The following is a 22,819-nucleotide window of genomic DNA, read 5'->3' as shown; positions in this document are numbered from 1 at the left end:
TTTTTTTTTTTTTACCTTTTGTTTGTTTCTTGATACTTTGAAAACCCTAAAAATCATCCTCTTGACTCTTGAAGTGCAGCTACCTTATTTTCTTGAATTGGCAAGTTAGAAAAACAAAAAAAGGGAAGAAAAAAGGAAAAAAAAAAAAGGCAGCCTTGCCTTTGAATGGTTTCCAAATCTTGATTAATATCTTGATTGATTGCCAAATCTTGATTGATTTCCAAATATTGGTTGACTTCCAAATTCTGGCCAAGTACAATTGGGTAAAGATATTCTTGACAAATGGAGCATGTGCAATGGTTCGTGTTCATAATTAAGTTGAGTTGGCGACATGGTTCTTGGATTGCATTTATCAAGACATTCTCCGAGTTACTCCTTTGTAAGCAAGCACTCGATTTGAGGACAAATCGTCCTTCAAGATGAGGGGAATGATGAGAACATGAAGATTTGGATTCCCTTCAAATTCAAGGAAATTCAATTGATGGTTGATGGTGCAATCGGGTTCAAGAATCATTGAAGATTTGTCATGCTTATTTCCTGTTATTTATTTAAGTAAGTTTCCAGCAATACTTGTTAGTTAGTCTTGAGTTATTAAGGGAAATAAAGGCTAAGGTCATGTTGACCATAGTTAAGCCAATTGAGTCAGTTAGTTTCTTATTCTAATTGAATTATAGTTTTAGAAAAGTAGTTAATTGTTTTCAAATTTATTTAGGAAGTTGTGTCAAGTCAAATAAGGAAGTTTGTATTATTTCCAATTTAGATTAGGGTTTTGAGTTTTGTAAGGCTATAAATAGCCAACTTTATTTAACTATTCAGGGACATGATATTGAAGATGAATTAATAAAAAGTGAGTTGTCTCCTTTTATGGAGTTCCTCGATGGAACTTGAGTTTCTTCTTGAACAGTATCAAGTATTTAGCTTGGATACTTGTGGTGTTCAAGGCAAGATGATCACATCATCTTGTTCTTTCAAGCCAATAACCAATCCACTAGGTTTTTAGAAACGGGTTCTCTTTAGGTCTAGCAAGGTAGTTATTGTTCCCTAACCAATAACCAATCCACTAGGTTTTGAGAGACGGGTTCTCTTTAGGTCTAGCAAGGTAGTTATTGTTCCATAGCCTGATCAAGATAGATCCTTCCGCTGCCTGATCAACTTGGTTCTTCAAGATAGATTCTTGTTGGGTCGAGTTCGTATCACAATTCCTTTCTTCTCCTTTATTTATTGTTATGTTGTGATCCTTAAATTGCTTTTCTCTTCTACTTCTCTCAAGTGATATTGTTCATTCATTGATTGATTCATTGTGTGATCACCTAGAAAAGAGGGTAAATTTCATATGGAGCACAAAGTGCCCATAACTTGATTAGTTTCTTAATCAACCTAATTCACCCCCCTCTCAGGTTGTTTTCGATCCTTACATTTTCTCCTTTGATTCTACCACCATGATGCAATTTAATCGAATATAATTGGCATCCCGACTCTAAAATAAGAAATAAGAAATCAAACGTATTATATATTGTACATGTGATTGTTCTTTGATGCTAGCTCTAATAAATTGTCTAAAATGTTCAACTTTTAATAATATACCAATTATCTCCTATTAATTGTTCAATCTAAAGTGCATGTTGACATAATGAACTGACATATTTCAATATAATATTGCCATCAGTCAACACATGCAACCAAACTTCAATCACTCTACCTAATTAATTTTAGCATAGACACATGTTTGTATGGGAACCCATGTAACCTACTACATAGACAAAAAAGGAGGCCCATGTTCTCATGCCCATTTCAACCTAAAATGCAGCTTATTACCCATCACTTTCCTACCAAGGTTCACTTAATTAAGTTTTTCCTCCTTTGTTTACAGAATTTGAGAGAGAGGGTTCTATTGAACATACCATACAATGTGTATAGACCGAGATACTCCCTTCTTCACTTGACCTAGTCCATCTTTAACCACTATATTGACGATTTCAGTCGCTGCTGAAGCTGGTGAGACAAATGCGCTGAAAAATTCCTCGCCTGGTGGTTCAATTTGGTAGATCTGAATGGAGAAGGGTTTTCCCCTCTTTCGAATGAGAAGATTCAAAGAGAACTTTTTCTAACTTTTCATGTCCTTTTTTGCTGAGGGCTTCCTTATGTCCGATTACTTTGTTGGACAATTTTGCCCATAAGACAATATTTGTCCAAACAAAAGTTCTTAACAACTAGTTATTTTATTGATAGAATTTGACAAAATGACCTCGGTGGCCCCTTTTTGTCAGCTTAGTGAATAGTGACCTTTGTGTCCACAAAAAAAGTTTGATGACTGACCTATGCCATACTTAATAGCTTAGTCATCGTTTTGGTCATCCACTCTGGATATTATGGTATATTTAGTTTTATTTTAGCTCAAATGTTGTTGTGTGTGAAATAGTGGATTAATTTATAATTTTATTTATGCGAATATATGAAAATGTATTATTTAAATCTTTGTCATTCTTTTGTATAACTCATAAAATAAGTATTTACTAGTATTCTAACACCATGCTATGCACGGGTTTATATCTAAGATAATAATAATAATAAATGAATTATTTATAATAGTTACATGAAAAAAGCTAAAAACTTAAAAGAGTACTATTTTAGTATCTAATTTTATCTAATTTATATCTAATTTTATCCTTACTATCTCCCTTCCTTTCATAAAAGTCTAATAAATTTCTTGAGCGCTAATTGATTATTTGCATTAATACCTAAATTATGTTTAGATGTTTGTAAATTGATAAAATTTGAAACTCACAATGATCACCATTTTAGGTTCCTCTGTGTAATTTTTTTTAAATGTTTTTTCTCTTTATTTGGGTAAAAATTTATTTACTAACTTGACATGTTGTTATTTTTTCATTACAATGATATACTATTTTGTTGCTAAACAAAATATGGAAAAAAAAGGTAATTAAAATTTAATAACAGGCCATGAATAGGTAATTGGATAACTGAGACCTATCTAAAACTATATTCATTTATGACTCATCCATTTTGAACCATTAACTAAATAGTTGTATATAGGTTAACCGAATTATAAATTGTTCAAACCCACATGAATTATCCAATTTGATAGCTCTCCCCCAAGTTTTTTCATCTCCAACCGTACGATCCTATATTTTTTTTATCCCTTTTCATTATTTCAGATTCATTACCTCACTTTTTAAAGTATTTTCAGTCATATAAAAAGTTAGAATTATCTTTTCACTACTTTCACTATCTAGGATTCATTGCCTCATTTTGCAAGTATTTTTAGTCAAATAAATATCAAGAATTGAAGTAGTTGAGAAAAAGTAAGCTTTTGGGTGTAAGTTTGGTGAAATGTTACACTTCATCAAAGTTTTGGTAAATACCGCAAAAAAAAACCATCTAAATGTACCTTTCTTGATTTAGAATTCAAAAATAAATTTTCTTTTAGATGCACTTTTTGATGTACATGTACTATATGAAAAATCATCTAAATGCATGCACAATATTAATATTGAGTTTATTCTAAGTGCAAATAAAATGCCATAACCATTATTTACATAGTCCAAACTTAATGTTAAAATATAAGTTTTGATGTTAAAAATTTAAAACTTTAGAAAAAATAAACCTACTAAATAAAGTCCAACATAAAAAAATATAAAACTAAGAAAAAACAAACCTACTAACGTGCCCTAAGCTCACTAAATAACAAATAAAATAATATGATAAGTTTAAACCCACAAGAAAATTGATTTAGTAATTATAGGATGAATCATTAAAGAACAGAAGTAATCGGATATATCCTTAGACTTGGCAAATGATTACTGTACCAAAAGGAAAGTGACAAATATACAATTAGGTGAATAACTTAAAAACAGGACTTATCACATTATTCCTAAAAATCTTACTTGACAGATCAATCTTCTTTAACGAAGGAGTAATAACGGGTAAAGTGATAAAGGCAAAATGGGTTGAATGATTTTAAAATGAGACTAATCAATTATCTCTCAAAATTTGATTTGACAAATGTATTTTTCAGTTATGGAATTAAAAGGGTTTAAAGTTTGAATAATAAACTATAAGTGGTTTACGAAACAATCAATTGAATCATCTAACAAAGAGATATTGAGAAAGTTTTAAATTCTAAATTTGATTGGTGATACAATTAGTTATAATCCACTATTTCAAATTTTTTTAATTAGATTTTATGTATTAAAATAAATAAAAAATCCAGAAAAAAGAATGGAAAGTTTGGAAGTTATTGAGGGGTCTCCACTAAAAATTCCTTCTACAATATATAAATAAAAATATATATAAATGTTAATATAAATTTTAATATTTCATTATATACTAAAGGGATAATTTCAGAAACCTACCCTGAGGATTTTGACAATTGCAGGCAGTAACCCTCTAATTTGAGATATTATAAAGACCTCCCTTGGCTTATTGAATTACCTAAAATAACCTTGTTTTAAATGTTAATTTACATGGAAAAAAAAGAACTATTAAGAAAGAGGTTAAACAAAGGCTTATTGAATTACCTAAAATAACCTTGTTTTAAATGTTAATTTACATGGAAAAAAAAGAACTATTAAGAAAGAGGTTAAACAAAAAAAAATTTCCCAAGCAACGGAGCTTCTCTCTCTACTCTTTCCCCCGACTTCCCATTTTATGCTCTTTCCATCCCCTTTTCGGAATCTCTCTGACTTTCTGCCACTCGTTACTGTAAACTGGTCGAAGAAGGAAAGGATTTTCTCTTGAAAAATATCTACCCAACCAAAACTTAGTCCAACTCCTGGCAATGCCTGCAGCGATTTCCATCAATGGGTCTCTCTTGCCTAGACGAAGGAAGAGCATCGGTAAGGTTGCCAAACCACCCTCACTTCGGAGCCAAACACTCCTCTTGTCCTGCCACAATGGAAATCTATGCCAATTTTTCTTGTTCTTTTGTTTAGACCCAAATCGTCCGCCTTTCAAATATTCTTTTTTTTTTCTCTGTTCTACTTCATACACCCACAACCAGTGGCTCTCGTCATTTTACCCTTTCTCTAATCCCCGAAATACCTATTTTATCTGGAATTAATTGCTATAACCTGTAATGTATTGTCCATGGACATGGATATTTTGGGGATAATGGCAGCGGAGTTGTGGCTACTGGTCTTTGCATTTTACTTGTGGCCTTTATGCTATTGTTACGAAATTAATGAGAATTTTTGTGGACAGTTAACGGCCATGGTTAACACATATAACTATTGCTTAGAACAAGAATCGGAGATATAATTGTGGAGTAGGGAATAGGTGCACCATGCTTGGCCAATGAAATTTGTAGCTCACTGATTTCTCTCTTTTTATTTTTCCCCCCTTCAACAATCACGTTCACAATTTTAATGTGTCTGTTTGTGGAGTCTTTAATACACTATCATTGTATGTTTAGTTATATATATATATACACATGTACATATATGCATGTATGTATATATTGAAGTAATTTGTTGGTGATGGTTTTTGTCTTGTGTTTGTGAGAGGTTCTGGAGGCTGAGCTTTTCTGCTATAAATGGATAATGCAGGAAAAAAATGGCAAATGAATTAATGCCTCTTTATTGGGCCAAAACATCAGATGCATGAATAATGTGCTTATATTATTTGGTCACCAAGATTTGTAGGTCGATGTTGTATTTTTTGTGGTCAAGATAATTTAGATAACTAACCAAGCCTTGTGCATCAGAGCTTGGACAAATTATGACAAAGATAATTGACAAAAAAATAATGAAAACTAAGAGGTCATCTTCCCACCAAATGTTCCTTTTTTTGCACATAAAAAGAATCATATAAAAAGAATGCAAAATGTGGATGAATATCAGAAATGAGTGATCTTGTGATGCTGCTCACCCAATAATGTAGAAAATTTGCTGTTGTTCATTACGCTTCAAGTTATTCAGATGGAACCAAGAATTTTTCTTTTTTTGCTCAATGAATTAATTGAGTAGGATTAGTAGTGGAGCTCTAGTTGATTTCTTTCACATATTACATTTAGTGCTGTTAACAAGTTGTTTGTTTGGATAGATTATTGTTTGAAATAATTACAGTAACATTTTTTGTGATGTGATGTATATGAGATATAAGGGTGATTGGAAATATAAAAAGGTGGATTGGAAAATGTGTTTATGATGCAAGCGAAATATTATTTGGAATAATTTCATTACCCAAACAAATCCTTATAATCCTTGAGAAAACGCTGCATTACTTTTAAAATTTTCCCTGATAGCCTAATTGTCACATTTAAATTTCAATCTCTCATTTAAAGTCTTCCGTCCGGTGTCATGCTTTATAGGTTCCCTAAAATGTTTCTTGAATCATGACTCGCACATAATGGATTAATGTGCCTGAAAATTTTGATTCTAATGGTTCCGCCAATTCAAATTATAACAACACCTCAATATCTCTGCCTCTCTATCCAAACCTCACCCCTACCACCTCTTCCTCCTCCAGAGCAAATTACTTTCTCAAACTCCTGATTAAAAGTCTAGAAGCTGCAAAGACCCTATCCCTTCCGTGATCACCATGTTATCTTACTATGGTTCTCAATCTCCTGCTGTTGTTGGGAAAATCTGTATGTTTTCTCCGTCTCAATCTCCCTTTCTCTTATACAGCTTAACAATCACACCAATTAAATAAACTTTTGAAAGGAACAGATATCTTTTCCTCGTGCCTCCTCCTTCATGAACTTGGTACACAGTTAAGGAAAAATTCAAGTTGTTTCCTTTCAAAGATTTAGTTGGTGGAGGTTATAGTGGTAAATTTATTGCCATTGATCTGGCCTTCTCTAAATTTGGGACGCTGATTTTCTTTTGCTATTTCTTTATATGGTATTTAATAAACAGAATCAGGTCATGGTGCTTCATATTTGACACATTTGTTTGTTCAGGGGTTATAATACTACTTGTACTATTGTCTTTTGTTTTTTCTCTTTTATCTTTTACAAATTAGTTTGACTGTCGGCCACATTTTGTTCATCTGGTGATTCAGATTTTCTTTCCTGTGGGTCATTTTGCTTCTGCTATTATTCATTCTATTGCATGTCTTATTGGAATCATGCATGTTAAGATTGCTCCTATGTAAATAATAGCATGATCCATGTTATCATTATTTCTACTAGATAAAGTGCTCATAATCAGCTCTGTTTTATGCTGCTAAAATAGAAAAATACTCACGACACCTGCTGTATTTTCGCTTAATACATACGGACTGTTGATTCTCTTTCATTGGCGGATATGGGATTGTAGCAACGATGGCATCTAAGTAAGAGTGGCTTTGCTTTTGGAGAAGAGGTGCTCTGTTTTGATTTGTTTTAAATGCTCTGTAAATGAGGTGACGGCAACGCTGAATGAGGGATGAGGAATATAGGGTTTGACTATGATATTTATTTTGCAATTAAATCCCTGTATTTTGATTAATCATTATTTTCAACAAGTAACTTAATCTCTTTACAATTTTGCACTTTTTAATATAATTTCAGCCTCTTATACTTGAAAAATTTACCTTTCTAACCAAGCTTATGGTTCTCTTCAACCTAATTGCACATTTAATTAAAATTTTTTATTAAAATACACTTTATATATCATTGTGCATAAATTTTAGAATAATTTATTTCTAAAAATCTTATCCATCTATGAGTTTAAGGAGCGCACCCTTGCACCTGTGCCCAAAATTGGACACGTATCTCTGAATCCTACAATTTTCAGATATGCGAATCTAACACTTCGACACGCACCCATATCTGACCCCTGCCCCCAAGTTCATGTAACATAGGTATTTGAGGTTCAGTTTGTACTGATACTTCAGTGGTTGTTCTATCAATAAAGGTTGAGCACTCACATTGAGTAGATAGTTTTTCTGTTTAGGCTTTTCTTAGTGCTCAATGTGTGATTATTTTTCCATATGTCGTTATGTTTTGTTATATGTGCTATTTCTTCTGCTTCACTTCCATTACTTAATCTATGCATCTGTTTTCTTTCAATACTGCCCCAAATAGAGAAGAAGCACATATCTCCTAAGGAAAGAGTAGGATAAGGTTAAATAGATGATTAGGTTTTTCAGCACTTGACATCCTCTTAGTGCTTGTGTGCCTTTTGAAAGGATGTTCATTTTATAAGAAGGTATTTTGATATTTGAAGTTAGTCACTGCCACTATAAAACCCTGCAGATCCCATGGGCTAACACAACTAAAGTGGTTTCTCTTGAATAACGTATCTGGTATCTATCATTGATGTCAAACTCTTTCACACTTGGTCTGACGAGGTAGTTTCCCATATAGGTTATGCTGCTCTTCTAACTTCAATTCTTAGTTCTATGTGCTATTATAGCGATTCTAACTTATCTAGAGTTCAACCTTAGGTTTGAACAGATCATGTCACTCTAGGTTGAGACCTCTATGTTTTAAAATTTCTTTGCCAACGCAGATCATCCAAATATCTGGCTTTGCAAATTTTCAGTGCCTCCTGGGGACCCACAAGCATAGGCTTGATGCACAAGACTAGCTTGGCGTGAACTATCTGGATGTCCCTCTAGCTCGACCTATCTTTCATAATTTGACATTTGCTGGAAAGTTTTTTATTTTAATAAGAATTCTGAATTTAAGGACCCGGGTACTAGTATTATTAATGGGATTTTTTTAAGGAGTCTGGTATTTTCTTGGTTTGTTTGTTTTAATGTTCTTCTCTTGGATTCTTGTATATCACTCTGTTTATTCTTGGAAATCACTATATTTATTTCTGTTTCTACTTCTTCCAAGTGCAGGATAACCCCAAGGGGTTGTGGGTGTTTTTCTACCAATTGGAGTTCTCCCATGTTTCAAACCAAAAGAATTAGAAAAGACAAATTCAAGCCCTAATGAAAGTCATGAACTACTTGGGCGAGCACCGGAGGAAATTTCATTTAAAAAAAAGGCATTCTTGGGTGTTCATTAATGCCTTTTAAATAGTATTACTAGCAAACTTCCCGACAGCCATCAAGCACTACAACTTGCATCACCATCAAGAAAATCTCATTTTCTGGCCCACACAAACAACTCTATGTGAAGATAATGATGAGGAAATCATCTTCAATTGATCCTCGTGACCATACCTGCCTCGTGCTCAAGTACGCCATATCATCGCGGCTTTTGTTAATAACCTTGATATCTCTCTGGCGATCTTTTCTCAGCCCATACGACACCTCCGCTTTTATTAACCCTGGCTGCCTCTCATCCGCAGACGCCAACGCCATTGCTGATACGGATCCTCAACTGCTGTTTCCACATGTTGCGTCTGCATTGGAGGGCAGCATTGTTTGGGACAGTGTTTACTATGTTCGTATCGCACAATGTGGCTATGAATATGAACAGTCCTACGCCTTTTTCCCTTTGCTCCCCATGTGCATCTCTCTCTTATCTCGAACTGGTCAGTTTTTCTAATTTTAATTTTACTGAATAAGTCCTTTAAATGGGACATCCAAAGTCAAAATTGTACCAGGAATTTGAAGGGTGGGGGAGGGGAGAAAATTGTTTTTATTTTTGTATTAGTGATATTGTGCAAAATTTCTTATATTAAAGTTTTCTTATGTCTCTTTTCCCGCAGTTTTAGCACCATTGCTACCAATTATTGGACATAAAGCTGTACTGGGATTATCGGGATATGTCCTTAACAACATTGCATTTGTTTTCACTGCTTTATATATTTACAGGTTCGCAAGCATATTTTTGGCATGATGCATTTAAATAGTTATATTTCATGTTGAGATAATGTGAAAGGCTTTTTGTGATTTAATGGTATATTTTCCATTTTAAACTTGGTCGAGGAATGCGATGTCTTGTGGATATGCTCTTAATAGGATTAACATACAAATAAAGTGAATTTCAGAATAATGAAATGGAAACTCTGTTATCAGAGTAATTAAAAGATGGATATATATATATATATATATATATATATATATATATATATTGCTTACTTGATGTTTTCAGGCGTGTCAAATATGTCTGTTTTGTGCTTATTGCTTTGTCCTTAACCATGTGTATTGTCACTTTCAAACATAAAGTTTATCAGATGGAAGTTAATATAACAGGATATGATCGCGTTATTCTTCTAAATGTTGCAATAGTTCAAACATACTGCATCTATTGCTATTAAAACATATATTCATCTGTATGACAACAATTTAGCCCCTAAAGAAGAAAATCTTGTTAACAATTGATGGAAGTCTAGCTGCAATAAAATCAGATTAGATTGCTGTTTGTTTTTGTGGTTCTGTGATTTAGCAGTATTCCTTCGTAGCTTCCAACATACTGGCAAATGCATTTGTTTATATAAATAAATATGTGTGTTTGTGTGCGCGTCCTTTTTTTTAATGGTGATACAGACCTATTTGGTTTCTGACTTCTGCTTTTGTTTTTTTCTTTCAAACAGGCTTTCAATTCTTATATTGAATGACTCAGAAGTAGCATTGCGAGCATCAATTTTGTTCTGCTTTAATCCAGCCTCCGTATTCTACTCATCAATGTAATTTCATGTGCCAAACCTTTTTTAAGCATGAATAAGAAATATTTAGGCTGAACATAGCTTGATCTTCTGATCTGCAGATATTCTGAGAGTTTGTATGCTGTCTTCTCGATTGTGGGATTGTACAATTTATTGGGTCATGCAAATAATGTTGCAACACTTTGCTTTGCTCTCTCTGGGGCTGCTAGGTCAAATGGGATGCTCAATGCTGGCTATTTTTGCTTTCAAGCAATGCATCAGGCTTATGATGCCATCATTCTCAAAAAGCATGCTTCTGTAAGTGCCCTATTTCCCCTTCTAAATAATCCTTTTCTGCTGGTCCTTAGCCAGTAATAAGGTTAAATTTAGGCTACAAATATATTTTCAACTATTTATTCTTGGTTCTTTCTGTTTGGATGTGCAATATCTCTATATGCCAAATAGAGATATTAAAATTTCATAAAATCTGCAAAATCTCTACGGGTAGTCAGACTGTGCATTTCCATCCACAGCACAAAAAGCTTGATTTTTTCTTGTCACCTTTATCCTTTCTTCTTTGACATACTAGGATTGGCATTAGTAGTGACTTGAGAAACATGTTAATTTCTTTGGTAGAACTTCTGTGTGTGTTATGGTCATACTTTTTTGTGAAGCAGCATGGTACGGATCAGCGTGTTTGTACGTAGATAGCTACTGGTGGTGTAGGTAGTCCCTAATTGAGTTGAATCTTTCACCAGCTTTGAGTGTGTGCATGCAGACTGTATTTGATCGTTGGAACCCCTGATCTATTCTTATGTATGTTTGAAACTGTTCTACCATTTTTTTTCTCATGAATGTATATGATCTTTGGGATGCCTGTGATCTTTTCTTGACATTTGCTTGAACTTTATCTTCCTGAGCAATGACCTACTAACAAATGGCTTTGTGTATCAATTTGATTGACGGTCTTGTTAGTTACTCTTGTCATCTTTACCTATTGTCTGGTTTTTATGCATTGATAAGATGATTACTAGACTAACGGTCCCAAAAGCCTGTAGCTTATTGATTGGATTTGTTTACTTTTTAATCCCTTTCAAGATTAATAATTCAAGAGTGTAGATTTGCACGAACTGTGGAGAAGAAGTATCTTCACCAATAGTTTTTAACTTTTACATTTGATTTGGTTCTTAAGAGAAAATGATAACTTTAATGTTAATTTTTCATTCCCTTTGATGTGTAGAATTCCTGGTTATGGCTATTATCAAACTCAGGTTATGTCCTAATTATTCCTTTTATTAATGCCAGCTTGCTCTGCCGGTGGTTGTTTCTGGTGCTTTCCGTTGCTTCTGTATCTTTATTCCTTTTGTCTCTTTTCAAGCATACGGATATTTAAATATCTGTAGAAGACATGCAGAGGATGAAATGATCCCTTGGTGCAGGGCAAGAATACCTTTGCTGTACGATCATATTCAGAGTCATTATTGGTATGTTGATGCATTTTCTTTCCTCTCAAAGTTTATGCCTGTTATACATGCATAGTCAAATGTACTTTGGTGTCCAGTTGAAACACAAACTGGGTTGTTGGTTCATCTATTAACTTAAATAAATTGGAAGCATGCTGTGACATATCAATCATTCTCCATAATACATCTGCATTGGATTAGCATTAGTAATTTAGTATGCTTACTCCTAGACTTAATGCACTCGATACATGAGCGCTTTTCAGTGATTATCCAATTTGTAAGTTCATAGCTGATAAACATGCATATCTATGTTTCGTCCTTTTTCTTCTGCCACTATTGAGGTTAGTATCATTGTTAAGGTGAAATTTTTTTCTGTTTTCAATAAGTTCTAATGTTCAATAACGCTTGTCAACAAGCAACAACTCTCAGGCATTCTTGCAGTCAAGCTGTCATCCCTAACTATTCATTGTTGAATTCTTTCTTGTGCATGTATATATAGATAGTTGGGTATCTCACATGTCTAGGTGACTATTATGTAAGATGCTGCATCAGTCCAATGTTTGTGGTCGATCCAAGTGTTTTGGTGGTAACATTTTTTTTGTGATTCCTGCCCTTGTGCCATTCTCTATATTTTTTGGTCTTCCTGCAGAAGAACAGATAGATGTGGAGACAGGAATTTTTACTTTACGTGTTGCAATTGCTTCTGTCCTGCTGCTATACTTCCAATTTACTTTTCACCTTTACATTATTCATGTGTTTTTGGAATAATTTTTCAATTTATTTTTTAAATTCGAGCTGATTTTATTTTATTTTTTAAATTCTAGGGGAGTGGGTTTCTTGAAGTATTTCCAAGTGAAACAGTTGCCCAACTTCCTCCTTGCGACTCCGGTGTTGTCTCTTGCTATCTGTTCAATTGTATATTACGTGAAGCTGTCTCCTAAAGTTTTCTTTTCTCTTGGTTTGGGAGCTTTTCCTGTTAACAAAGAGTTGTTTGCATACATTATACCCCCGGGAACAAATGGAGAGCCCGAAACTCCTGGCTCTCTGGAAGATGAAACATCAAGCACACTGCAAGGTATTGCTTTCCAATAGTTTGTGTTAAAGACTATTCAGCACCTCTTTATCTGGTAAAGTAGTAAGCAGTAGGTTAAAGAACCAAGAAAGATAAGGTTTGTGATGCTGCAGTTTTCCGTCTACCTCAGAGTTTGCCCATCTATGTTGCTAGTTATCTACCTCAGAGTTTGCCCATCTATGCGGCGAGTTAGTTATCTACAAGTATTATTTGAGGTGCTGTTACCATGTAATTTGGGAAGGCATATGATAGGATGGGGATTGAAAGATTTGTTCCCTTGGTTAATTTTACAGGAGTATTATGTACGTGCAGTTGGCTTGACTAGCCTAAGATCTGTGTATTCCCTAATGTCTTTATCTCATAAATTTAATATTTGCCATGCAGATAAACCATTGGTTAAGGTTTAATCATGAGACCAACTTTCACTAGTATTAGATATCTGCAATTGTTTACTAGTTAATTCATGAAATGTGTGGCATGCTTTTATTGAAGATGTTGCTTACCCATAGTTCGACATAATATGTTGTTCTTTCAATGAAGTTTGCAATTCTGTTTCTTTGGCTACAACTTGCAAATTTTATTGCAATTTAAAAGTTTTGTTATTTGCAGATGCTCAATCTCTTAGACAGAGGAAAAGGTTTACCAAAGGATGGAGCCCTGTTAGGAATGTTTCATTACAATCAGGCAATGTGTCATCAGAAGGACGTGCATGTTTACCCGTTCTCGTTATTCCTTTCATTCTACATACTGGTTTCATGGCTGCCACAGCTTTTCTAGTCATGCATGTGCAGGTTGGATTTCCCTCTGTTTCTTTACCTCTCAAATGTCTTGTATTTGTTCTATTACCATATGTGAAGAAGATGTTAGATTATTATATTGCTGATGTGTGAGATGCTTTACTAGTCATGTTTAGTTGACTTGGCTGGTATTTTCTGAGTTTAATGCTACATTCTTTTCCTTTTTCTGTTTCTTTACCAATGACATATTGTGCCTGTAGTCTTTTTTGTTTGTGGCCTTGATTTTTCTTCTTCTGGTGATATGTCATGCCTGTAGTTTTGGTTTGTCTTTTTTCTTCCAGATGTTGCAAATTGAGATGACTTTGTGTGTGCCTTAAACAATTAACTAACTACTGATTTTTGGTCCCTGAAATTGTTTTTGATTTAGTAAGCCATAGTGAACCAAAATATCTTTAGATTGGATCTGATTTAGACACTTCTGCTGGTGACGGTGGATTGTTAGTTCTCATGAAATTTGGCAGTTTCTTTTCTCCCTTGTAGCCTGTTTTCCTATTTGGGTAGAGGGCAGCAAGCATGCACTTGTAGAAAAGTTTTTGGTTGATATTAGGTCATCAATCCTGCCTTCTGATAGAAGAGGTAAAAATTTAAAAGGGCGGATGACTGAAGGATCAATATGGCTTAAGACACTCTTGGAAACCAATTATGGGCTTGAACCAATTGGAAATTTTTTTTCCCCTCATGGATACACAGCTGCTTCCTAACTAGAATTTCATTTAGTGTCTTGTTTTTGTAAAGTTTTATGATGCAAAGGACGAACAAATATTTGCTCTTCGCTTCACATATTCGTGTGAGCACATGTAGTTCTTACAATTGAACTTGTGTAATTACTCATAATCATCAACTAAAACCTTGTTGTTTGATAGGGCTGTAGTTATAAAGTTTTAACATGGAGAGTAAGGAACCAAACCGGTTTTATTTTTTACCATACTAGTTATGTATGGCAATAAATGTACTGGATACAGATGACCAATTGTGCAATTAAAAAGTACACAGATGACAGCTTAGATTATGATAGAATGTCCCTTGTGATATACATGTCAAACTACGTGGATCTTGGGATTGAGTTCTACTTCCTACTCCTACAAGTTTAGTGCAAGTCATGATTGTCCGTGGACATTTTAATGTATCATTCCATTTCCAGATAATACTTTTAGGAAATTGTGAGCATCGAGTATATGCATCTGTCTCTTTCAAGTATACACTTCAAATTCATTTGTGAAAGATAAGAAGCCGTTCATTCAATTTTTTAGACTTTTGATTAGCATATATTTCGTATTTTAATAACATCAATTATAATATGACCATCACCATGTTTTAACAGGTTGCTACTCGATTCTTATCTGCCAGCCCTTTGCTTTATTGGTTTACCTCCCATGTCATGATGACACCCAGTATTGCCAAGAGATGGGGGTATTTTATTTGGGTATACTGTGCATCTTACATACTTATTGGCAGTTTGCTTTTCTCAAACTTTTATCCCTTCACTTGAGAATTGAGATGCTTGAATTCTCCGAAAAGTTATGGATAGTCAAATCTGGGTCATTATATTATGTTCTGCAGGAGATGAACATGCCGTATGTTTTGATGCAACACTTTTGGAAAATCATCTTTGCCTGGCAGGCAGGGAAATTCTGTAGAGTGTAGGGTAGCTGGATCTTGCTAATTGATCAAACATATGAACTAATTTAAAACTTGTCTCTATATGAATCTGAGTCCAGTTTTGGAATGTCAAGATAAATAGCCTGTTTGTGATTTCATAGTTGATTTAATTGCATGAATTGAGTTTCTTCTTGCAATGTGCATTTAATAGCAATATTTGAATTGTTCACGCTCCAGCTTCTTCCATGGAAGGGGAAGCTTGAGTCTTTGCTAATATCTAACTGTTATGCTTCAACCTGAGAAGCCAAAGAACATGATTCACCAACAGTCTAGTCTTGTAATTAACTATCTACATGAGGACATCAAATAGTGTCCCTTTCCAAAGGATGGGATGGTGATGTACCGAGCTTCTGATCATTTGGACATCAGGGAAATGCATGAAATGCTGTAGTAGAAGAAAAATAATCACAAGGTCAGTAAGCTGCACTTGCTGCTATATGGTAATAACACGAGAAGTTATCTTGTTCTTAAGTTTTTCCTCTTCCACCTTGTTAAAAAATAACTGTTACATTCCAGCCGTAACTATAAACTTGTGCTCTCCATTGAGAGAGAGAGAGAGAGAGAAGAGAGATTATGCACGTTTCTCCATCAAACTAAAGCCCGAGGTTGGCTGCAATCGGCCATTTCAGTTTTCTCCTAGGAGCAAATACTGCATCTGCGCATGGAACACTTTAATGATCAAAATTTGGCACCTGAATATAAACATTTGGCTACACCAAATTCCACTGGTAATAAAACAAATCTGTGCTACCGAAAGCAGTGCCATATGATCAACTATTTTAAAACTGTGTTTCCAACACATTCAAGGCTTGAGACACTGCACTTGAAGATAGCATGCTAACGCCAGATCATCCAATTGTTGTAGGTTCACTTTTTTTTTTTTAATTTTTGGTCTTTTTACACCAAAAACAGAACCAATTCGATTCATCAATTACACTAACATAGGATCAAAGCAGTTTTTATTATAATCTCGTAATTCGACCCATCAATGGTTACATATGTTGATATAATTGAATAACATGAATAATAAATGATGAGAATATGAAGATTTAGATTCCTTTCAAGTTCAAGGAAATTCGTTTGATGATTGATAGTGCAATCGGACTCAAGAATCATTGAAGATTTGTCATGCTTATTTCTTGTTATTTATTTAAGTAAGTTTTCAGCAATAATTGTTAGTTAATTAGAGTTAGTCTTGAGTTATTTTTGAGTCCTTAATAAGAGGAATAAAGGCTAAGGTCATGTTGACCGTAGTTAGGCCAATTTGAGTTAGTTTCCTATTTTAGCTGAATTAGAGTTTTAGAAAAGTAGTTAATTGCTTCTAAATTTATTTAGAAAGTTGTGTCAAGTTTAGAAGTCAAGTAAAATAAGGAAACTTGTATTGTTTCCAATTTAGATTAGATTTTTGAGTCTCGTAAGGCTATAAATAGCCAAGTTTATGATATTATCAGTAGTGAGACAATTATGAATTGAATAAAAATTAAGAGTTTTTCTCTCTCAGGTTCCTTTGGAAGCGGTCCCTTGATATAAAGTGAATTGTATCTCCTTTGTTCAAATTTTAGCTTATCAATTCAAAACCACATTGAATTGTGGCGCCATTCTACCAATACATCTTGGTTCCCTAATCCGTTAGCTTGTGAGTTGAGATAATATCAAGATTGTTCGCAATCTCAGAGATTAGAGGGATCGAGATTGTTTCATCTCTGTATTTATAACTTGATCAAGATAGATCATTCTAAAACCTCAAGCCTAGAACGTCCTCAGTCAACAGGGGAGGACGCTAATCCAAGTATCAGAGAACAGCAACTGACAATTTGAACAATAAAAAGGCGAGGAATTAAAGAATTACTGATGATATATGGTCCAAATATTTATCATCAATGAGATAAAATGCATATTTGATTATTATTGATACAAATACCTGTCAGCTAACATATCAAGCCTACAAAAATGGTATTCATCACTGCCAAGATGTACACTACCCAAAAAGAAATTCGACTTTAGGGTGGATGGTTTAGGAATCCAAGGAATGCAAATTCCTTGGAGGGAACAGGTAAAAGGCTAGGGCAACAACCAAAAAAAGGAAGGTGAAAAAGAACAAGGACTCCATGCTGCCCGTGCTATGCTGCAACTCCCTCCTCTCTAAGCAGAAACTGCTGTCTTTTCCACCTTCTTGGTAGCTCTCTTTTCAGTCTTCATAGATGGTATAGGTTCAGGCTTCGCAATTCCTTGTATATCAGTTATCCTCAACTTTGTTAGTTCCTAAGCGAGAAAAATATGCAAAGGTCAAAACCTTCCAATCACTCCCTCTCCAAAATACAGAAGAGAAGTCACATCAATAGCTTAGGGTAGACATAAACAAAACGCATGGGAAAATGACAAGGTACAGGAAATTCAGAAATTATACTTAACCTCTAATTGTTAACTTACCTGCCGATGCCCTTTGGTTCTTCTATAGTTCTTCCTCCTCTTTTTCTTGAATATGATGACTTTTGCATCTAATGCCTGACAGGAAGCATTTAAGTAAAAGAATTACAATGGGCAACTGAGAAAGAGAGCTAATGAAGAATAATTCATATAATGAATTGTTTTAACTTCAGCTAAACAACAAAATGCAGGCACAGGCATAACACCTGACTAACAGTATAATGAAAAGTGCGGCCCCATAAACGAAAAGCAAAGCCAGGGCGACGTGCAAAATTAAACTGGTGAAGTAACCAAGTTTTAGATAGCGTGAACACGTTTACTGCAGCTTATTGGTGACAACGAAAGATGTAAACTGATGTCATTTTAACAGAATGCACAAATGTCCTGAAAATCCGGAAAACAGGTGATGATCTACTAAAAGGAAACAGGTGCTGATCTACTAAAAGAGATGTAGATGATTAGCCAGCAGGAGAAAGAAAATAACTTTGCCCTTGACTACCAAAATGCATTATTTTCTAATTGGAACTTTAATTTGGAGATAAGACTTAAGAGTCTATTACAAGCTCTCTCTCTCTCTCTTCCCCCCAAGATAAGAATGCCACTATCTCAGTTTAATTGGTAAAGTTTCCAAACATGTAAATCCTTCCTCAAAGAAGAAAGTGATCCATCCTCCATTTAACCTCTCACCAAGTACTCAATAAGTCCATGCTAACCTAGCACGACTCTTCTCATGTCAGCTCAAATCTTCAAGCTTGAATTGGATGTTAATATTGTGTAAACAGAGAAAATTGTTGACATTATTGATCATCACTCCATTGCAAGAAACTCGAGTTAGCTCAGTAATACACCATTAGAAACGATGATGCATTTCAACTTTGAGGAGAAAAACTAGTTTTTCTCTCATCAATAATATACCCATAAATCATAGACAAAATTATTACAATAGAATAAAACTTTATGCCACACACACATTCATCCTATTCGCCCACAACTGTACAAGATACATGCCAACTAGCCCTTCCATCATTAATAAGCTACCCTGCAGAACTAACTACAATTAGAAAGCCACAAAATGCTACAGTGCCACAGTCTTAGTTAATCTCCAATTTTCTTTCCAACATCCAACATATATAGCACGCCATGTGGTAAAATGGAAAGTGGTAATTGTGAATTGAGTTCAATGTGCCAAGAGAAAAAGGTGTTGCCCTAGATAAAAGTTCATTGGGCTGGTTGCTGCAATTTTATAAATGCAGATGAGGGAAAAGGCAATTTTATAAACGCCCTAGAACTTCAAAATTAATGCAGATGAGGGAAAAGGCAATTGTTCTGTTCAATAGCCACACATGCAAGGTCAAAACACAGATCTGTTTTAGTTGAAATCAAAAGATCAAAGTGATAGATTCTGTATCTTACATGCTCCTCAACAACAGCATGAACAGCTGCATCAGGCAACACTGGACGACCAATAATTGTCTGGGCCGTAGACCCCAGCATGAGAACCCGGTTTAAGATTAACTGCAGGAGCATATGTTTATAAATATTCAAGCCAGAGTTGTTGTTTTGGTAATGTCAGAAAGCAGAATTATCAAAAGTTCAACGGTCACAGAAGAAAACAAAAGGAAACTAAACAAAAGATAATAAGAAAATTTTTAATTCATCACTCCGTTGCATAATAGCATCACTCCACCATTATCTATGTGCATGATAGGTATATTCAAACAAATGGCTCAAGGGAATTCGCATTTAAGTCCTAAGACTAACTAGTCAAACAAAGAACAAAGAGTTCAGTGCCAAAAGCTTGCAAAGCAGCTCTTATGATTGGAAAAAGTTTGATAACCATGGAAAATGGAGTGGAAAGCAGCTTCACCATTATGCCGCTTATATGGTAGGAAAGGATGTAGTAAAAGGAAAGCCATAGAAACTTCATTGCTTAAGACACTTTCATTACCCAGTACAAAAGAATACATGAAGAACAAATTTTTTTATCTCTACAGTCTCTCATATGGCACTTAACAAAACAAACACACAAGGAAATGAGATTTTTCCAAGAAAATGTATGCTACATGTTTTAGGCAGAAAATAAGCCTTCAAGAAAAAAACAAGACCTTCCTTCATAATTACTTCAGTTAATATGCAAAGTCTGAAAACCATTGGTAACATATGCATCGACATTCATCAATGAACAGTAGACAGTGAAGTACACAGCAGCCTGGCACAATGAGTATCAGCGGAAACATCTGTATTCCTACATAAGTGATCCAACACACAACCATGATAACTAAAAGGAAGCAAATCAGTCTTTAACCCTTGGCACACAACAATCAGCAAATTATTTTCTCACACTACTGGGAAAGCTTGAACTTTTAGCATATTAAACATCAACTAAGCCCATCATATGATAAATTCCTCCAACTTATGCCAATCAGCAGCTCGTTTTTTCATTTTGATTTGGTTTATTACCAGGAAAGAAAAGAAACAACTGTTAAACAATGAAAAGTAGGGCCGAATACTTCCAAAATCAATACTCCACACAAAGCACAGCCTTCTCTTGAAAGCTTCGCTTTTAGGATACACACTAAAACTTAATGACAAGGCATTGAAATGCATAACAAGATGCACCGTCAAGGTGTCAACCACTTTATAAAGATAACAAAAAATAATTTTTACTAGAACGTTAATAATACAAAGCAGTTTGGTGCAATCTGCATTATACAAATTTAGCACTCAGTCAGGTCATTCAGTACAGAAAACTATTGAAAAGTTAACACAGTATATTTATCCAATTTGTATAAGAAACAAAAAAACAAAAACCACTCACCTTGTCATTCACATCACAATACTTCAACTTCTCTACAAATATGCTATCTCCATTGCTCACCTTAAACTGATGTGAACCAACCTACACAGAACCACATGATCGTTATCACATATATTTCTACACTCACATTTAGCATAATAACAATACCTCGAGCAATCCACTTTTCTTTTCCCAGTGAAAATTTACCCATTTGCTACATTCAGAACATTCAAACAGTGAAAATTCCACAGCAAAAATTTGCGGAAAGTGAGCACTCTTAGGAGCCCAATGTTGAGTTATATATTCAAAAGGACAGCTGTATCATGTATGCTATAATATTGTTGTACACCAAAGTACATTTTCCCTGTGTACCAACACAATAACTTTGAAATCAGTACAAATACCCTTTATGGTATTTGAACTCAAAATTGCACTGTCTATATCAATTTATTTATTTATTTATTTTTGGGTAAGCCGTCTATATCATATTTACAATAAAGAAGGAATTTTTCACTAGTTATCCCAATAAAAAAATGCACATTTGAATTACTTCAAATGCACATTCTATGACGAAAATTCATTAGCAGAAACTATAAAACGTACAAGAATCACCTCTTCCTGGCAATCACCATCAAACCAAATACAACCCCAAAAGACGAACATTATAATTGCTCCAAATGCACATTCCACAATGAAAATTCATTAACTAAAAAAACCATTACAATGATCAAGATTTTACCTGAACAACTGCAAAAACCGGCTCATAGGGTTTAAAAACCCGGTCAGACTCCTCAAGCAGGCCAATAACTTTGTACCCAATTTCCGCGGCCTCTTCAGCTTTTTGTTCATCTGATTTCCCACTCAAATGTACTCTCTCTTCATCCTCACTTTCATCATCATCATCATCTTCTTCTTCTTCTTCTTCTTCGTCTCCATCATTATCAATGCTGCCCATACTAGTCCGATTATCGGAGCAGAGATGCCGCGAAAATGACGGAAACGCAGAACAAATTTTGCCGGGATCCGTCGGGGTTAGGGATTGCACGGTGGAATATTCAGTTTGTAGGAGAAAATGAGGGGCTATAGTTAGGGTTTTGAGAATGGGATGGGGAGATGGGTTTGGAGAATGAGATATGCAAAAACAACGGCTAATTAGGGTTTGAATACAACGTCGATTTGCCATTGCCGTTGAATTGGAGAGAAAGTGGAGAGGGGTTTTGGCAGGCCGTTTGAAGGTCAGTAGGGTTTATGGAGTGAAAAGCGTGAAAAGCTGTACGCTTTTCTCGTAAAGACCCGTTACTGATGCCACGCTTTACGTGTCTCCCCTTAATCCCCTTTTTTGGGAGAAAATTTGAGCTTATATTTACAATAGAGACAATTAAAAAAATCGAATGAAGAAAAATCAAACAGAGTACTAATTACTATTGATAAACAAGTTGATCACTCATGCAATGGGAGAAGGTGAGAGTTTATTAATATGATGGAAACTCGTAATTTTGTTTATAAACAATTGTGAGCACGTGCAATAGACGTTATAATGTGAAGTAATTTAACAAAAAGGGTTTGGTGATACTTACATTATTACACATATTGCTAGTCAAGAAAAAATGCTCAAAGTAAAATGCCAAATTAAAAAGAAAAAAGAAAATTCTTTTATACATCGATGGCTTATAATGTGATAAAATTTGTTGAATGATGCATTGTTTAAGAAAATATGAATAGGAATATAGGATTGCTTGAGATGATTATTAAACTTTTACAACGGTTATATATCTAGAACTAAAAACAATTATTGATAAAAAAAAAAGTTTGTATATGCTTTCAATTAAGCACAAAAAATGAAACAACCCCATTTCTAATGTTCTTACATTAGGATCAAACGGCTAATCAATTGAAGAACATTATTTAACTTGTAACAAGGTTGTCGAGGAAATTTTGATTTAATAGTTAAGGTTGAGATTTTAAAAATTAAAAGTATTGAATTCAAATCTCTCTTCCCCTTTTCACTTCTTAAATCCCAATATTCCCTTGTTAAAAAAAATCTACTAAGGTCAATGAATTTTCTTAAATGTATTGAAATTGACCAAAACATACTAGGGGGCGGTTTGGTAAAC

The 22,819-nt window shown here is 34.4% G+C and overlaps 2 protein-coding genes across 10 annotated transcripts; one reads left to right on the top strand and one right to left on the bottom strand.

Moving 5' to 3' along the window:
- Positions 1 to 4,626: 4,626 nt before the first annotated feature.
- LOC113720283 (uncharacterized) lies at positions 4,627 to 15,579 on the top strand. Of its 8 annotated transcripts, none has more exons than XM_027245202.2 (9): positions 4,627 to 4,856; positions 8,794 to 9,434; positions 9,612 to 9,717; positions 10,440 to 10,532; positions 10,613 to 10,808; positions 11,796 to 11,974; positions 12,778 to 13,028; positions 13,635 to 13,816; positions 15,144 to 15,579. In XM_027245202.2, the coding sequence occupies exons 2-9, from the start codon at positions 9,080 to 9,082 to the stop codon at positions 15,309 to 15,311; spliced, it is 1,530 nt and encodes a 509-aa protein (XP_027101003.1). In that variant the 5' UTR covers positions 4,627 to 4,856; positions 8,794 to 9,079; the 3' UTR covers positions 15,312 to 15,579. The 8 variants fall into 8 exon arrangements, with proteins under 8 accessions (XP_027101003.1, XP_071936726.1, XP_071936727.1 ...); XM_072080625.1 differs by having other exon boundaries at positions 4,631 to 4,856; positions 8,789 to 9,434; XM_072080626.1 differs by lacking the exon at positions 4,627 to 4,856 and adding an exon at positions 6,306 to 6,607.
- Positions 15,580 to 17,318: 1,739 nt separating this feature from the next.
- Positions 17,319 to 22,016, bottom strand: LOC113720278 (large ribosomal subunit protein bL21m). Of its 2 annotated transcripts, XM_027245198.2 has the most exons (5): positions 21,445 to 22,011; positions 20,727 to 20,807; positions 19,322 to 19,423; positions 17,912 to 17,986; positions 17,319 to 17,743 (listed from the first exon to the last, which is right to left on the bottom strand). In XM_027245198.2, exons 1-5 carry the CDS (start codon positions 21,886 to 21,888, stop codon positions 17,624 to 17,626), a joined length of 822 nt encoding a protein of 273 aa, XP_027100999.2. In that variant the 5' UTR covers positions 21,889 to 22,011; the 3' UTR covers positions 17,319 to 17,623. The 2 variants fall into 2 exon arrangements, with proteins under 2 accessions (XP_027100999.2, XP_071936722.1); XM_072080621.1 differs by lacking the exon at positions 19,322 to 19,423 and having other exon boundaries at positions 17,487 to 17,743; positions 21,445 to 22,016.
- Between the last annotated feature and the right edge of the window lie 803 nt (positions 22,017 to 22,819).

Source organism: Coffea arabica, chromosome 2e (genome assembly GCF_036785885.1).
Source record: "Coffea arabica cultivar ET-39 chromosome 2e, Coffea Arabica ET-39 HiFi, whole genome shotgun sequence".
Lineage (NCBI taxonomy): Eukaryota > Viridiplantae > Streptophyta > Magnoliopsida > Gentianales > Rubiaceae > Coffea > Coffea arabica.
The sequence above is the reverse complement of the archived record's forward strand: the minus strand, read 5'-3'. Positions and strand labels throughout refer to the sequence as shown.

Excerpts from the sequence above, each read along its gene's own strand:
- LOC113720283 (XM_027245202.2), top strand. The coding sequence starts at position 9,080 with ATGATGAGGAAATCATCTTCAATTGATCCTCGTGACCATACCTGCCTC. Across the intron at positions 9,435-9,611 it reads CTCTCTCTTATCTCGAACTG|TTTTAGCACCATTGCTACCA; the intron begins GTCAGTTTTTCT and ends CTTTTCCCGCAG. Across the intron at positions 13,029-13,634 it reads AACATCAAGCACACTGCAAG|ATGCTCAATCTCTTAGACAG; the intron begins GTATTGCTTTCC and ends TGTTATTTGCAG.
- LOC113720278 (XM_027245198.2), bottom strand. The coding sequence starts at position 21,888 with ATGGCAAATCGACGTTGTATTCAAACCCTAATTAGCCGTTGTTTTTGC. Across the intron at positions 17,987-19,321 it reads ATGCTGTTGTTGAGGAGCAT|GCATTAGATGCAAAAGTCAT; the intron begins GTAAGATACAGA and ends GCTTCCTGTCAG. Across the intron at positions 17,744-17,911 it reads GAACCAAAGGGCATCGGCAG|GAACTAACAAAGTTGAGGAT; the intron begins GTAAGTTAACAA and ends TTTCTCGCTTAG.